The 17,913-nt window shown below is 41.8% G+C and overlaps 1 protein-coding gene across 8 annotated transcripts in view; it reads left to right on the top strand.

Moving 5' to 3' along the window:
* LOC137524482 (ankyrin repeat and fibronectin type-III domain-containing protein 1-like) overlaps positions 1 to 17,913 on the top strand; it is a 747,681-nt gene that overhangs the window by 631,882 nt on the left and 97,886 nt on the right. For all 8 annotated transcript variants that reach the window (XM_068244405.1, XM_068244403.1, XM_068244402.1 and 5 more), the window contains 4 exons: positions 5,842 to 6,043; positions 7,910 to 8,117; positions 14,247 to 14,441; positions 17,505 to 17,618. In XM_068244405.1, the coding sequence (XP_068100506.1) occupies positions 5,842 to 6,043; positions 7,910 to 8,117; positions 14,247 to 14,441; positions 17,505 to 17,618 (719 nt within the window). The remainder of the gene's footprint in view (positions 1 to 5,841; positions 6,044 to 7,909; positions 8,118 to 14,246; positions 14,442 to 17,504; positions 17,619 to 17,913) is intronic.

The following is a 17,913-nucleotide window of genomic DNA, read 5'->3' as shown; positions in this document are numbered from 1 at the left end:
CCAGTAAGTATGACTAGCTTCCCCACCACTACCTCTATCCATACTGCTGTATGATGCTGGGTCAGCATACTGTAGCATACTTTGTCTTTGTTAAAATGTGATTTTAACAAAGACAAAGTGCCATGAGCAGCACCCAAGAGGCAACATTGGCAATGCGCAAAGTGATTTCCTGCTTCTACCATAACACTTTATGCTACAAGTGATTGTTGTTGTGATCACTAGAAAATAGCGAAGATTACTGCCTATTAATCATGGAATATGTGAAGCATTCTTGCAAGCTTGAATAAATGTTATTTGTGGGTCTGTGGCGTGCTGGTACTGATCTGGCAAAAGTGTCCGGCTATGTCAGAGGAACACAGCTGTCCTACACCAGTCTACCTCTGGGATCATTTTGGCTAGATACAGTAAATATGTCCATGTGGTTTATTGTCAGCACCATTCAGTGTTGAACCTTTCTTCTTATACCTATGGAACCAAGCTGCTTCCTAAGCATTTGATTGATCTTTATTTGTGATTTTGTTGCTGTACCCATTATTATATATAGAGGAAGCGTGTATAGCAATGTTATTTTCTACTTTTGCAACTTTGAGCCTTAATGGTGATTATAGCACAATTGGATGGCTAGCCATTGATTTTTGAACTTCACTGACAGTTTTATGTTCTGGTTGAAACTTTGAAGGCTGAAATGTATCTGCCATCGGTGACTGTGATTGGGTCACCTAAGTTGTATTAACCAGATAAGTGCTGGGATTAAATCCCTTCATATTTACAGTGCCTGTTATTGGACCACTACACTCGTTTGAGAGCTTAGTTGTAAGCCTTGAGCAAGTAGTGGCATATGTGATACCAACAGGATTCTATAATCCTATCAGTGACTGTAAATGGGTCACTGCAGTTCTATATCTAGGTTCCCTTGGCAGTCTATGTGGATTATCGTTGTGCATATCTACCACATACTGTATCTACCATACATACAGAGTGACCAGGATTATTATCCACAACATAACGGTTTCTCTTTGCTATACTTCTTTTGAAGTCCAAATAGATGACAACTACTCTTTGAATCTCAGGTTCTTGCATTGGAAGTAACTGATGCAAGGCTCTGAGGGTATTTTTATTTTAGGCCTTTTGATAAAAAGAACTCACATTTTTAATAGATTCAGTGTGGCTACACTTGAAACACATACAGTGGGATGCAAAAGTTTCGGCAACCTTGTTAATCGTCATGATTTTCCTGTAAAAATCGTTGGTAGTTGAGATAAAAATGTCAGTTAAATACATCATATAGGAGACACACACAGTGATATTTGAGAAGTTGAATGAAGTTTTTTGGATTTACAGAAAGAGCACAATAATTGTCAAAAGTGCGCACTGTTGTCATTGATTCCAAAACTTTTAGAACTAATTATTGGAACTCAAATTGGAGGAACAAGTACAACATTCTGGAATGGCCATCTCAGTCCCTAGACCTGAATATAATTGAAAATTTGTGGTGTGAGTTAAAGAGAGCTGTCCATGCTCGGAAGCCATCAAACCTGAATGAACTAGAGATGTTTCGTAAAAATACTTTCAACCAGAATCTAGACTCTCATTGGAACCTACAGGAAGCGTTTAGAGCAGAGATCCACAAACTTTTTTGATCAAGGGCCAGGTCAACCTACTTCAGACTGCTGGTGGGCCGGAGAATACATATAATGATGTAGAAAAACTTTACATTGAACCTAGGTATTGTAGACAGCGCCTATTAACATGGGCAGCCCTTATGTCTCCCATTTATCCAGAGACGATATTATGCCACCAACACAGCCTGTGCAGACAGTATGCCCCCCAACACGGCTCTCTGGCTTCTATGTGGAAGGGTGGTGCCAGCACTGCTATGCTATATGTGGGCCACCAATATTTAAAGATGCAGTGGGCAACATCTATAAGTAAAACATTTTGTGTGGCACTGAAAAAGCCTCAGGGGGCCACATTCGGCCCGCGGGCCTTAGTTTGAGGACCACTGGTTTAGAGGCTGTAAATTCTGCAAAAAGAGGATCTACTAAACATTGATTTCATTTCTTTTTTGTGGTGCCCAAATGTATGCACTTGGTTGTGCACACTAACACCAGCCTCTGTTGCCCCATGGTGTGCCTCCAGGCCCCCCTGCGCGCCACTATCCCCTCCGCAGTGCTAGCGACACACAGCGTGTTGCCAGCACAATGTTTACCTCTGCCTGTCTGTCAGCGCCGCTCCCCCGCCTCCTTCTGTATCGGCGCTACCCGCCCGCGTCCCTTCCCTCCAATCAGCGGGAGGATGCATCCTCTCTCCTTGATAAAGCGAGGTGACTCTCGCGGAACTAGTAGGATCTTGTCCTCTGAGGGGATTCCTTGTTCCCTGCTGTGCTGCTGAGATTGACTTCACCATTTCTGGGCTAAGTATCTCCTACTTTTTGCACTACTCCACTTTATGCTCTTTTTCCTATGGGCTGCTCCTTTGCCTTAATTTTTTACTAGGCATCTTATCACTAGTAATACTGTATACTTGGATGGCAATTGTGCACTTTATTTCATAATCTTATATATGTGATATTTGTGTGTTTTTTTTTTTTTTTTTTATTGCACAGGTGGTTATTGGTCCTTTATCACACTAGGTTGTATACTGAACCCGGGTTCTCCCCCTGTTGGGCTCAATATTGAGCCTACTGTGGGGTTTCATATCTGACAGCAGCATTGTGTCATTATACAATATATTGCATTTAGAGTGATTGTTTCATATGCAGCAGGGATCATGTTGGAATATTTGCTTAGTTTTAAAATGGTTTTATTCTTAATTGAATCATCAGTACTGTGATTATTATTATACCTAATGTTGAATACAGATTTTTGTTATACTTTTTCAAATTTTGCTGTGGGAGGTGCTATTTTTTAAGGGCTTTCTTCCTCTACCATATAATTGCTCTTGTTTTGAGCCCTAGCACACACAGTTATTTGGTTGAGGTGTTGCAGACACTCCCTAAGAACTTCTTTTCTGCTCTGAAAAATACACAACAGCAGCTCACATAACTCCTGCAATAAATCTGCAGTGTCTACTTCCTGCTTTCATGGAAGCAGACATAGGGTTAACATTGTTTGTTTACAATTAGCTGATCTGCCGAGGCAGCCAGCTGACACAGCTGAAAGATCAAATTACAGTTGTGACTAGTCACACATGAGGGGGAATTAGACAGGCTAAACTATTTAAATACATACAGGGTGGATTTCTCTATGTTTTCCTTCTGTCCTGTGAAAGAGTTTGGGCTTATTCACACTACAAAGCGCATACATGAACGCGATTTCGTGCATGCGTTGCCATCACACACAATACACGTTGTGGTGTGCTAGAGCGCAGACTTCGGAAGCCGTACCCCTCGGGAAACGTGTGCATTGTGCGATAAAATGTTCCCAGAAGCATTACATCTTAACGCATGGGAACGCACACCTGTAATGTGAATGGTAACATGAAAGTCTATGGACTTTCATGTTGCCATGTGGATCGTACGTCAAAACTGACAGCTCAGCACATAGTGTGTATGAGCCCTTCAGGTCCACTTTTAGGACAAGTACTCACCCCAACATTAGGAAAGAGGGACAGGTTATGCTTATGGTGCCATACAGTCCCTCCATCAATAAGGGGACAACCAAGTAGGCACTACCCACTCATGGAAATAGGCAAAAGAGGTCATTTTTCACCCCTGCTGGGATAATTTGAGATCGTGTCCGAGAATTCTCATTGCTCCAGCTAAAATTGTTTCATTCACATTTAATACACTGTGTATGGAATTGCACTGCACAGCTGCTTCATATTTTTTTAAAATTTTTACCTAAATGATGAAGGCCGTCTATAGCTAAGGAAGTATGATGCTTCGGCAGTGAATAGGTAAATGTGCCTTTCCCAGTTTCTACTGTACCATGACAGCCAGCTCACCTCTATAAATTGCTGTACAGTACTGTAAAAAAACCGAGTTGCTCTGGAGCTTCCAGTAATGCACGATAGTTGTGTTCCTGTTTCTTAGCAGCAAGTGCTGAGTGGGAATGATTACTAGTCCAACTGAAAAATTCAGCATACCAAGCATCTCCTGAGATATCTGCTGTCCTTTCCTTTGCAATGAATGGGAAATTTCAGAACACTCAAGATGATTTGTACGTGTAGTACAGCTAAGAAATAGAACATTAGTAGCACATATATGATTTGCATATTGTTTCCAGTACAGGAATAGTTAAGAAACTTCAGATGTTATCTATGCAAGAGTCTCTCTGAGCTCTCCTACTAATTTAGTCAAACAGCAATGCTATTTTCTGAAGCACTTATCTTAAAGTGGATCCGAGGTAAACTTTTACTCATTGCATAATTGTGTTCCTTTCCTATTGTTTATAGGGCATTCCTCAAGCCAAATACTTTTTTGTTTTTGTTTTAATACTCTAATTCAATATAAACTAAATAAACCACGCCCACAAATTTTCAGCGAGCCTTGGCAGTAACAAGGGCTCATGGGAGCTCAGTCTGGGTAAGAGGAAGGGGAGGTGTTACTTGCCATTGATTTCAGAGGCAGAGGGGAGGAGGGGGGGATTAGGTTTTTTTCACAGGCTGAGTGCTCAAAATGCAGATAAGCCTGCCTCTGTGTAATGTTTACAAACAACATGGCTGCTGTCATTGTATCACAGGAAGAAATAACCATATTCTGTTAAAGCAGTTTGCAGCTAGATTTGCTGTGTAAACTATCTAAACTTTAGATAAGATATATAGACAAGTTACTTGTTATAGTTAGTTTTTCATCTCGGATCCACTTTAACCTGTCTCTCACTGTTTCTTGTTGGGAAAAAATGGAAATACTTGCACAAGTATTTAGTGTGTAATACCAAAGGATGGTAGATGCATATAATTTATACACGAGAAAAATACTCCCTATAAACAGGCTGCACCACAAATCAAATTAATCATAATCACTTTATTATAATATATAACAGGTTACGGTACAATACAAAATCTGATATCTAGATATCCATCTTTAAAGGATACCCAAACTGACATGTGACATGATGAGATAGACATATGTATGTACAGTGCCTAGCATAGAAATACTATGCTGTGCTCCTTTTTTTCTTTATCTGCCTTAAATAGTTAAATATCAGGTATGCAAGGGGCTGACTCGGTCCTGACTCGGTCCTGACTCAGACAGGAAGTGACTACAGTGTGACCCTCATTGATAAGAAATTCCAACTATAAAACACTTTCCTAGCAGAAAATGGCCTCTGAGAGCAAGAAACCGGTAAAAAAGTGGAATTTCTTATCAGTGAGGGTCACACTGTAGTCACTTCCTGTCTGAGTCAGGACTGAGTCAGCCACTTACATACCTGATATGTAACTCTTTCAGGCAGAGAAAGAAAAAAAGGAACACAGCATAGTTATTTGTGTGCTAGGCACTGTACATACCCATGTCTATCTCATCATGTCACATGCCACTTCGGGTATCCTTTAAAGGACAACTTATACTCTGTGAGTATTGCTCAGCCAACCTGCATTCATATGCAAACTTTTGTTTCCAGCAAATTTCATCTGTTAACCGTTCCACACCTTTACTGACTGTATTGGAACAGTCCATGACCATAGCAATCAGTCACATGGGGGGATTGAAGGTAGCCATACATTTATCGATTTTCCTGTGCAGTCCCCAGCAGATTGAATATGCTAGAAATCTATTGCCCCAACTCATCAAACTTTTATCAATGGTGACCAAAAATCGATTCAAATCATTGATTGGACAGGATGAAAAAGTGACAGTTTGATTGATTTTGTTTTTGCCCTTTGATATGTCTTCTTCAGGTCTTCCTCTCCAAAGATGACTCAGCAGATGAAGGACCTCCAACTGGCACAAACTAAGAAGCCGTCGGGCCCCTCTTCACCCAACGCAGCCAAGAGGCTCTACAGAAACCTGTCTGGAAAGTTCCGGGTGAACTACACATCATTTGATGAAGGCAGCTTGGTGGCACGAAATGAGAAGGAGAGACTGCGGAAGTCATGTCTTGTAGGTCTACAGCCACTTCAATACATTCATTCTGAGATAAAATGATTTTATTTGTAGGCAAATCTAGGGGCACAGAGTATAGAATTCACTTATATTTCTATCTTGTGAACGACAAAAAAACACCTGGCACTGCTGAAATACAAGCATTCAATTTAATGTTTTTGATGCATAAAATGTTTCATACAACATGCAGGTGTTTGCAGTTAGTCAATGGTACAAACGACACATGCGGGGGTTCCAGAGTGAAGTCTCATACAGTGGTTGCGGGCACAGCGCCCACTGTATGAGACTTCACTGCACAACCCCGGTATGTGCTGTTTGTACCATTGACGAACTGCAAACACCTGCATGTTGTACAAAATAGTTTATGCATTAAAAAAAAAAAAAAAAGAGAAAATTAAGAACTCCCACTAACCAACCATTCGATCATCACTAACATATATAGTGCCATTTTCAGATTACATTAAAGCAGCTTACATATTTTGCTGCTTGGATCATCTTAATGGCACACTGGCCGACTCTATTGTTCTCACTTTTTACCCCTCCCACTCTTCCCTCCATCTCCATAGTGAGAGAAAAGTTTATTTGCCTGCAGGCTAGCAATGTATCTGTACAGCATCAGGACCCAAACAGAGGCCTGACTGAGGGATCGATTCCCAGTAATTGCATGTGTGTACCTAGCTTAAAGGGAAACTGAAGTGTGAGGGACATGAAGACTGCCATATGTATTTCCTTTTAAACAATACAGATTGCCTGGCTGTACTGCTGATCCTTTGCCTCTAATACTTTTAGCCATAGACTAAACAAGCATACAGATCAGGTGGTTCTTAAAAAAATATTAGCTGCATGCCAGTTCCAAGTATGTGATTCAGACACTACTGCAGCCAAAGAGATCAGCAGGACAGCCATTCACCTGGTATTGTTTAAAGGGAAATAAATATAGCAGCCTCCATATACCTCTCACTTCAGGTTCCCTTTAAGACTCAGGAACTGAAGAAGTGGTAATTGGGTGTGCCTTGAAGTATGCCAGCGCCTAGGTCTGTGAAGTGAAATCTTGGTTTGTGACAAAACCTCTTAATGTAAATACTCTTTCCCTATATAATGGGATGCTCAAAATGACTTCTTGCTTCCTGAGCCAATCACTAAAGCAGATAAATATGAATTTAGGTGTAAGACACACTGCAAAGCACTTTTTGATCCATCAGCTTTAAAAAAAAAAAAAAAAAAAAAAAAAGAGCTTCTATTGACTTGCATAGAAATCATGGTAAACATTTTTAGAACATTTTTAGAAAAATCGCAATAACTGCAATTTTTTCCATGATTTAATGTAAGTCAATGGGAGCATTTTTTTAAATAACGCAAATGGGATCAAAAAGTGCTCGCAGTGTGTCTCAGGCCTTAGGGCTGAACAATCTGGACTATTGCCATGGTTCAATGGAAGCGTAGTCTGAGGGTAGGAACACAGAATCGCATATGTGTTTTCCACTATGTGCTATGGAAAATGCATATGCGATTTTGCCTAGTGTGAATCTTAGCTGGCTGCACATTAAATTACAAAACGATTTGTGTTACAATTATCCTAAACAAAATGAAGGCCTTTTCACAGGACATGTTTTTCTGTGTTTTACTGCAATGCAGAAATGCATTTGAACCAGCAGCTTGTGCTATCATTGGCCAGCCCACATTTAATGCATTTTTGCATGAACAGTAAGGAAAAAATGACAGCGTATTTGAATAGTGTATGCATTTCCATATGACGTGTTTTAAATGCTGGAAAAAACACACACATAAGAATTGTCAAATAGTGTGACAATAGCGTTATAGTTTATAAATTGTTATAATCATACAGTGTACATGGTGTTGTAGTTTCAGGGAAATGCTACACTTTTTGAAGCAGTGGAAATGCAAGATCTAGATCGGGTGCAAGAATTACTGAAGCAATACAGTGTGGAGGAGCTGGATCTCAACACACCGAACAGCGAGGGCCTGCTGCCACTGGATATAGCGATAATGACTAACAACGCTCCTATAGCAAAGACATTACTGCAGGCCGGTGCAAAGGAAAGTCCTCACTGTGAGTAATATGCATGACTCTGGTCTCTCTCTTACAACTGCTCAGTTTTCTGTTATAGCTTTTTATGCTAATAGTAGTGTAGCTTATGTTCCAACCACACAGTTTATAGCTTAATTTATAACCCATTATTTCCTTTCAGACAATACTGCTTCAGTGTTCTCCACACTGTCTCTTCACTGCCTCCTAATTTATACCAATGGCACCATTATTATGAGCCGTTCTTTTACAGAGCCACTGAACATAATGACAAGTTGTTTATATAATGTGTAATAGTTTCATGAGTTTATTATGTTGGCCACACATGTGGCAATGTCTATGAGCAACCAGTGCTTGCCCTTACCAAAACTGAGTTGTTTAAGTTTCATTGAGATAGCAGTTATGCTGGCCATGCATGCATATATTTTAATGTCACTTTTTTTTTTAAACAATGTATTGATAATTAATCACAAATCAGTAAAAAAAAAAAAAACTTTACATTTAATTACAGAAAATTTTACTGTACTTTGATAATTAGGGAATTCAGTATTCTGGTCACATGTTACTAAAGATGGGCTGATGCGGTAACTTTTGGTGAAGTTGCCATGCGCAAGTAGCGACTGTAATCTTATCGGTACTAACAACAGAGGAGTAGCAAGCAACTCACATGACCCGGGTAACTTGTGTAAGTAATGCGGAGTGTGCTTATCAGGGTTATGGAGTCAGGAGTCGGAGCAATTTTGGGTACCTGGAGTCGGAGTTGGTGTTTTCATAAACATCAGAGTCGGAAGATGTTTGTACCGACTCCACAGCCCTGGTGCTTATTATGCAATGCTGCTACTTATTTGGTGTTAATACGGGTAGAATTGATGTGCGCTACCAGCACGTGGCAACTCTACTTAAAGTTACCAAAGTATCACGTTTAGTCAATTGTTTCATAAATTATGCAGTACAGACAGCAGGGACATTTAATACTGGTACAGTTTTTACCACTGATCTACTGAAATTCTCACATACTCTGTACTGTTTATGCAGGTGAAAGGTCAGAGATGAATGGCCAGACTGATTCAAGCCGAAAGAAAAGTGACAGAAATTAGATAACTGAACTTGGACTGGGCTTTAAAGCAAATCTGTAAGGTTTGCAATCCCAAAATTTAGGTACCTTGGGACTGGGGAAGCCTCTGGGTCCTTCATAGGCTTCTCCAGACCTTTCAGCACCGAGACCCACAAAGATTGAGGCTGCACTGCATTTGCACTGTAGCATGGACCTGCTAGGGCTTCAACAGAAAAAGCTGAGCCCAATTGAGTGTTACTGTGCAGGTTAGATGGTTTGTGCATGTCTAGTAGCACAGACCTGAACAGTCTTGGCTTTTTCCACCGAACTGCAATTGAGTCCGTGCTACTGTGCATGTGCGAGCCATCAATGAAAAAAGTATGCTTCACTTTTACTGATAATGCACGTGTTTCACGGTAACGCAATGCATGCAGCGCATTGTGATGCTGTCAAAAGACCTGTCAAAGTTTTTTTGACATCACCTTGATCGGTCAAAACCAGCCATATCAGACTGACGACAGACTATACACACCGGCAGGAAGTTCTGACGACTGGTAGCTTGTAAAAGTCCAACGAGGTGTACTAACCTATAGTTGATTGCTCAGTTTCCTTTGCGCTATATAGCACTTGAATAGCTGTTTGTATGCTTAGCTAATCAAAATTATTGCAATAACAACATTTGTAAAGCACTTTTCTCCCACGGTACCCAAAGAGTGTAGCATGTTTCATATAACTAATTAGTGGTGTGGTGAATTATGTTCAAGAGGAAAAACGTACATATTTGTAAATCCAAAACTAAACAGGAGGCCTTTTATTCTGGATTTAAACTCCTTCAGTGATGGAGCTGACATGATTGTGGTAAGGATAAAGAGCAACTTCAACTGAGGATTGAATTGAGAAATCTTGATATCTTTTCTCAAACAGATCATCCGTGTGGCTGATACTGTGGTGAACCCCCTCCCACAGTTTGATGTCAAGAGCATGGTCCTGACAGTTTGCTGTCTACGAACCTTGTTGCATTGTGGGAAATATCTGCTTTTTCCAACTGCCAAGCAAGCAATATTTCCCTCTGCATTGAACTCTCAGTAAAAGAACATTCTGTACAGATAACCTAGCAGAACTAAAGATGTTGCCGCCTGTGATTCAGACTGAAAATCAGGGTGAGGAAAGATTTTACAATGGGCAAAACACTGACTAAATAATCTATAAATTAGTATTGTAAAAAAATAAGGAATTTTATTTATTATGTTATTTTCACTACAGTTGCTCTTTAAGGACAGTATGACAGAAGAGACTCTGAAGTCTCCCTCTAATTAGTTTTTAGTTTAAAAACCTCATTATCATTATTGTCCGACCTAAAACGCTGCATCCCCGTGGCTGAAAACCCCCTCAATCACCCCAAACTCACGGGGGTACACGCAGACAACTTCTGTATAGAGGCAGCGCGGCTCTGCCTCTATGCGCGTCAATCAGTGCCGGATCGCCGCCTCTCCTCCGCCCCTCTCAGTCTTCCTTCACTGAGAGGGGCGGGGGAGAGGCGGAGACACGCGCTGATTGACGTGCATAGAGGCGGCAGAAAAATCCACGACCAAGAAAGTAGTGGATTTTGCTGCCCTGTACCCCCGTGAGTTTGGGGTGATCGAGGGGGTTTTCAGCCGCGGGGATGCAGCGTTTTAGGTCGGTCAATAATGGTAATGAGGTTTTTAAAATAAAATAACCTCATTTTAGGGAGACTTCAGAGTCTCTTTCAAGGAAATGTCAGCGTTCCCCTAAAAATAAAAATGACATCTACTTACTCCGGGCTGCCTCCAGCCCCTGGCAGTCGATATGTCCCTTGCCGCAGCTCCGCTTCCAGCCGGTGGCCCAGGGTTCCCTCCATTCGCGATGGCGAACTTACCAGGTCGGGATCTTCTGCACCTGCGCGAGAGCTGCTCCTTTCCTTGTCCATGAGCTGTGACGTGAACTACTGTGCCTGCTCAGTACACTCCAGACCACGTGGACGTGACGTGGATCGGCTCTCGCGCAGACGCAAAAGATTCCGACCTGGTGAGGGTAATCCGGGCCACCGGCTGGGAGTGGAGCTGCAGCAAGGGGCATATTGGCTGCCAGGGCCTGGAGGAAGCCCCGGGTAAGTAGATGTCATTTTTTAGGTGAGCTCGGACATTTCCTTTAAACCACGGTGAAAATAACGTCATTAATAAAATTGCTAATTTCTTTTACAAAACTTGTATATACTTATACATTTAGTCAGTGTTTGCCCATTGTAAAATCTTTCCTCATCACGATTTACATTCTGAAATTTATAACAGGTGGCGACATCTTTAGTACTGGGAGGTGCATCACTGTGCATAGAACTCTCAGCAAACGAACATTCCGCAAAAGGAAGTATAGCTTGCTTGGCAGTTGAAAACATACGTAATTTGCCACAATGCAATGAGGCATTGTGGCAAATACACAATAAACTGTCAGGACCATGGCCTTGACATCTCACTGTGGGTGGGGTTTTAGTACAATATCTGCCATACAGATGCCCCAGATAATCAAGAAAAGGAAATTCTCATGGGAAAGGGGGTATTGGCTACTGATTGGGATGAAGTTCAATACTGGGATAAAGTTCCTTTTGAAGAGGAACTCTGGAAATGACTAAGTTATGTGATCATGATGATCTGATGTTATGGAAGGTGTGTTGCTGTTACAACAAATCCTTCAGGTAGTCAGGCCCAACTTTTGGGAGGATTTAAATTGTAATTACCGGTATTCAAATGATCCTAACTGGAAGCCAAATTGCTACATGTGCTCTGGTGTAAGTGATACAGGTGGCCATACACTGGTCGATTTGCTATCACATTCGACCAACAGATAGATCCCTCTCTGATCGAATCTGATCAGAGAGGGATTGATTTCAGCCTGAAACCGATCACAATCTGTGGAGCTGCCGCTGCTGCCCCCCCCCCCCCCCCCACACACACACACACATTACCTGTTCCGGCCGGCGCGAGTCCCCTGGTCCCGGCTGTCTTCTTCTCCGCTCCGGGTTCCAGGCCGTTCCTGCGGCTACTGGACTTCCTGTCCTCTTGTCCAGGGGAAGTTTAAACAGTAGAGGGCGCTCTACTGTTTAAACTTCCTGCCGGGACAGGAAGTTCTGTGTAGCTGCAGCCGGTCCGGAACCCAGCGCGGAAACAAGACAGCCGGGACCAGGGGACTCGCGCCGGCCGGAACAGGTAATGTATACCCACCGTATTGCGTCGGTCGTCGGGCATTCGACCGCCGCTATCGACGCACTCCCGACCCGCCGGCGATCGAGAAAAATCTTCCGCACGGACGGGTCAAGGGGAATCGACGGGAACGATCGATTTCGGACGGAAATCGATCGTTCTGTCAGCGGTGTGCGCGGCGATTTCACAGCCGATTCGATCACTGTGATCGAACCGGCCGTATATCGCCGGTAAAATCGTTAGGTGTATGGGCCCCTTTAGATAGATCCATTTAAGTGTACAAATATTTTTATAAAGGGGCAATTCTTTATATACCCAACTGAATTTGTGTGTTTTGTTTTATGTACTGTCTGAATTTCTCACAGTGATTAGAATAATTATTTTTTGTGTCTTAATTACAGGCTGCAGTGCAATGACATGTTAATATGAATAAAGGGGGGGGGGGGGGGTCTATTCTTTTCTATAATAACTGTTTCTACTACACAGGTTTAAAAAAGAACAATCTCCCACACTGACAAAAATGATTTACAAAAACACAATATTTTAAAAATCTATTAAAGAAAAAAAAAACTCTCATTGATCCCCTGTAATTTCCTGCCTTCTCCTTTAATTTCTTCTGTAATTTTCTGTGTTTTCTATTGACAATCTTCTGTCTTCTTCTCCTTTTAAATTGCTTGCATTATGCCACCCTCTGTCTGTCCTGACTTTATCTCCCTGTTAAACTGATTGGAAGCTTCTCTGTAAGCTTCATTTTTAAATTCACCAATAGGGTCTCTCATTTTTCATTTCTTATCAGCTAATTTGAATTTCCCTCAGATCATCCCTATTGGTCCTTTTTAAGTGCCTCTGAGTACAGAGGGGAAAAAATTAAATGAAACCACTGTATTCATTGAAAGCAAAATAACTTCCTTGCCAAGCATTCCCTACAAACAGCCATCATTTTTTTTATTACAGTTCACAAAACTTTAAGCTATGATTATTATTATTATTATTATTATTTAGTATTTATATAGCATCAACGTCTTCCATAGCGCTGTACAGAGTATATAATCTTGTCCCTTAACTGTCCCTCAGGGGGCTCACAATCTAATCCATACCATAGTCATATGTCCATCATAGTCTAGGGCCAATTTTAGGGGGAAGCCAATTAACTTAGCTATATGTTTTTGGGATGTGAGAGGAAACCTGAGTGCCCAGAGGAAACTCATTCAGACACAGAGAGAACATACAAACTCCATACAGATAGTGTCCTGGTTGGGGTTCAAACCAGGGACCCAGTGCTGCAAGGTGATTGTGCTATCCACTACATAACACAGTGATGACTTTTCTTGCCAAACAGCATTGTTTATGAATGTTGTGTGATTTTTCTGTATATTATATAGATAATACAGAAAGGAAGCATTCAGCTTGAAACTGCCTTATTTTCTTTTGGATAAACTTATCAGGCTATTTATTACCATTAACACTGGTTTATATAAAACACAACGAACATTATAAAAATGCATTAAAATAGGTATTGCCACTCTCTGCACAAACGTTCTTAATAAGTCTCTCCTGGAGTTATTAAAATAACATTTCTCACTGCTAATGCATGCATGTGACTGCAGTCATACACATGTTGATTTGCTAACCTTTCTGTAACCTTTGCTATATTTTTATATGGCCTGGGTAAAACTATGGAAAATTTGGTGGCTCAAATGTTCTCCAGCACAGAAGAACTAACTCTAGGCCCATTCTGTTTTATTGCACTCATATATTTTGCTTCACTGAAATGACTCAAGCTTTTTTTTTTGTGGCCCTGTTATTAGATATGTTTTTCCTCACTGACCAAGCACTGAGTTTTTGAAGACCTATGCTGCAATTTGTTCTACCTTGTATTTCTAGTTATGAGCTTAGAAAGTCGGTCGTTGCATCTGTCTACACTGGTACGGGAGGCAGAACAGAGGGTGAATGACCTAACCGCCCAAGTTGTTAATGAAGCTCCCAATGCAGATTGTTCTGACAAAGAAAAGCAATTGAAATCCTGGGAATGGCGATATCGGCTATACAAGCGCATGAAAGCAGGATTTGAGCATGCACGTAAGTCATGTCCACTTCCACCCCATTAAACAGTTATTTCATCCTAGAATAATATAAGTAGTCTGTATACTAAGAAAAAACTATGTAATAAAAAGCCTCCAATTATAGATTAGGTTATGAGAAACTCGTCTGTTGTGAGGAAAGAATGTTGCATTCAGGATCACAATGTACATGTGAGGGGTTAATGTCAATCCTTATTTCAGCTTTCTTACAGTAATGCATGTGAAAAAGACAGTGGGCTTAAATTCATTAAACTTATCACACATGAGTTATTTATCACCTAATTGATAAAAAAATAACCTTTCAGCACATTTACAAGCAAAATAATCAGTCAAAGTAAGTTGTTCCTGATCAACTTCATGTCAATCTTACTTTTCTTACCTTAATTATACTATATTTTTGCTCTTTGTGAGCTTGAAAATGTAACATAAAACAGGTGAAAAATCTTTGTGAATCTTGCCCAATATATCACAGAGTTCTTGAAAAATACCGCCAGGGGGCAGCGCAGCAGTTTTTTAAAAAAAAAATAATTTTAAAATCATGTAGCGAGCCCAGGGCTCGCTACATGATAGCCGCTGCTCAGCGGCATCCCCCCGCCCGCTTCGATCGCCTTCGGCGATCTCCGATCAGGAAATCCCGTTCAAAGAACGGGATTTCCTGGAGGGCTTCCCCCGTCGCCATGGCGACGGGGCGGGATGACGTCCGGGACGTCATTGGGAGACCCGATCCACCCCTTGGCGCTGCCTGGCACTGATTGGCCAGGCAGCGCACGGGGTCTGGGGGGGGGGGGGGCGTGCGCCGCACCGGATAGCGGCGATCGGGCAAAGTGCTAGCTGCGTCCAGCAAAAAAAAATTATTTAGATCGGCCCAGCAGGGCCTGAGCGGCACCCTCCGGCAGCTTACCCCGTGTCACACACGGGGTTACCGCTAAGGAGGTTAACAGAGACTGTGTTATGGGATTCTTCAATTTGCTGCCAGCCATCAGATTAATCAAGGTGTGGAAATGAGGAACGAGCTTGTACTCAGTGCTGCAAGATGGGGACTTTCAGGTCTGTCCATACTCCGAAAGAGAAATACTAATTCCAGGCTTGTAAGGAAGTTCAATTCCAGCTTAAGGGCTGGTTCACACGGACGCTTGGTGGCGTTTACCGCCAAGCTTTCAGGAATCGTTGGCTAAATGCTCTCATTCAAGTGAATGGGAGCGTTTAGCATCGCGTGGCTACCGGCGATTGCACAAACGCGGCGATCACGATTTACCACGTTCTTTCAGCTGACCCTAGAAGCCGCTGCGGCTTCATGTCCCGAAAAACACTGATCGCGATGGGAAGACAACGATCGCAGTAACGCCGCCCCCCCCCCCCCCCGAACAAGACGTCAGAGGACGACGCGGCTTCCGGCCGCCCAATGCCACCTGTCATCCGTGTGAACCAGCCTTTAGTCAGTTTACAAAATTCTCAACTGTCCCGAACTGTCGCTGCTAGTTAATTAATCCGGCGCTCCTAGCTTTGATTAAGCAAACTGAAATTTTCAGTGTCTGCACATATTTCACACTAATGGGGGCTATAAGAGACCAACTGATAGTATAAAGGGGACGTTGAGATTCTATGAATATAAAAAATTACCTCTCTGAGGCTACATTATGTACTTAATTGAATCTTGTATATATAAAAGGTTGTTATTCAAGATAGCTGGAGTGCCAAGGTTAGCCACCACTGCTATAGATCTTCCTCGGATAGGTACTATGACAAAACTACAAATCCCATCATGCCTTTGCCTCCCCGAGCTGCCAGAGTATTGCAATGCCTCATGGGACTAACTCTGGTAGTTCCATCACAGCTGGAGTGCCAAGGTTAGCCATCACTGATCTATCGCCTCAATATGGTATAATCTTATTGTGCAAGGGCAACATAATACAATAAGGTGATATTGTTAGGGGTCACAAACACAACTGAGGTATTTTTTATTTGCTTGCTCGGCCTGTAAATGTTTTTCTGTAAATTCATAACCCATCAGCTTGTCCTAGCATTCTTGCTCCTGCTATCCGCTCCACCATGATTCTCCCTGGAGGTCAGGATAGGCTTGAACCTTTTGGTTGTGATACTGGGAACAGCATAGATCAGCAGGTCTGTGGAATTGAGTCACAAGGTTAAAAAAAAAAAATACTCCACACTGCGTTCACCTACCCCAATCTGAAGGTTGTAGTAATACTACAAAACCAATGAATAGACAACACAAAACAAAGGCCAGCTGTGATGAGCACAGGGACATTGTTACATTCTGCTGTATTAATGGCTGCGGGAGACCCTTTGATACATTTGGCACTAATATCTGATACCATATATTTGTATACTGCCATGTTAGTGCTCTGCCCTTCAGCTACATCTAACAATCGCAGGTGCATTTCTGCAGCAAAGTGCCATGAAATCCACTCTAGCTGGCATGGCATCTCAGAGTGTTAAATGGTTGGCAGACTGGACCACCTGTTAATTTTCTGATGCGCTCATACAATAATGCAGGGCATAGTCAAGTTTTGGTTTTCACTTGTTTATCTTCTCCGCCTAAAGTATTGTCATTTAATTCTGCCCATAACATGGATGGTTACTTCTTTAAAGTTCTTGTTGTTGAGATTAAATCTGGCCATTGCCCGATGCAATTTTCTCTTGACCAGGTGGCATTCTGCACTGACCATCTCCATTTCACAGGCACACATTGTTACATTGCTTAGATGAATAGGTGTATTTGCATAGCACACCAGGCATGCACTTTTAACTGTCATCTGAAGTCTGTGGCCACATACTGTAATACAATGTCAACAACCATAAAAACTGTTATGGAATATTTAGGAGCAGCTGTAGGGATCAGTGGAAGCTGCATTTCTCTGAGACTCCCAATAGATGTGTATCAGCTGCAAACAATTCCATAGGTGTTTGAAAACCACCAGCCACATCCCAATAGATTTTATGTCTGTGTGTTTTTAAGAAACAGCAAAGCTTGCTGAAGAGATCTTACTTCAGCGTTTGCATTCTACACACAGATAGCAATATTTTCTTTTTCACCCTACAGGGGTTCCTGATCCTCCAACCAATGTCCGCTTGGCAGTAACCAGCAGCACAACACTTCAAGTCACATTTCAGGAGCCACTAAGCGTCAACTCTGCCGTTGTCACAAAATATAAAGGTAATGATGACTGTTTTATTGGGAAATGTTGTGTTACAAGATGTGGGTGCCAGTTTGCAGAGGGTAGTTGTCTACATTCACACACACTCACTGGTATTGAGCGAATCAGCTGGGAATTGTTGCAGGGAGCAAATGTTCATGACTTTAATGAAAACTTGCAACACTATAAATATGACAATTGGTACTGATATCAGTAATTCATTTTATGTAGCTTCAAGTCGGGCACATCAAATACACGTTGTGATGATTTTAATTGGTCCTATTCCAATTTGCTTATAATTCACATTTAATCTTC

The sequence above is a fragment of the Hyperolius riggenbachi genome, chromosome 7 (genome assembly GCF_040937935.1).
Source record: "Hyperolius riggenbachi isolate aHypRig1 chromosome 7, aHypRig1.pri, whole genome shotgun sequence".
Lineage (NCBI taxonomy): Eukaryota > Metazoa > Chordata > Amphibia > Anura > Hyperoliidae > Hyperolius > Hyperolius riggenbachi.
Note: the sequence above shows the minus strand (reverse complement) of the source record. Positions and strands in the feature narration are given on the sequence as shown.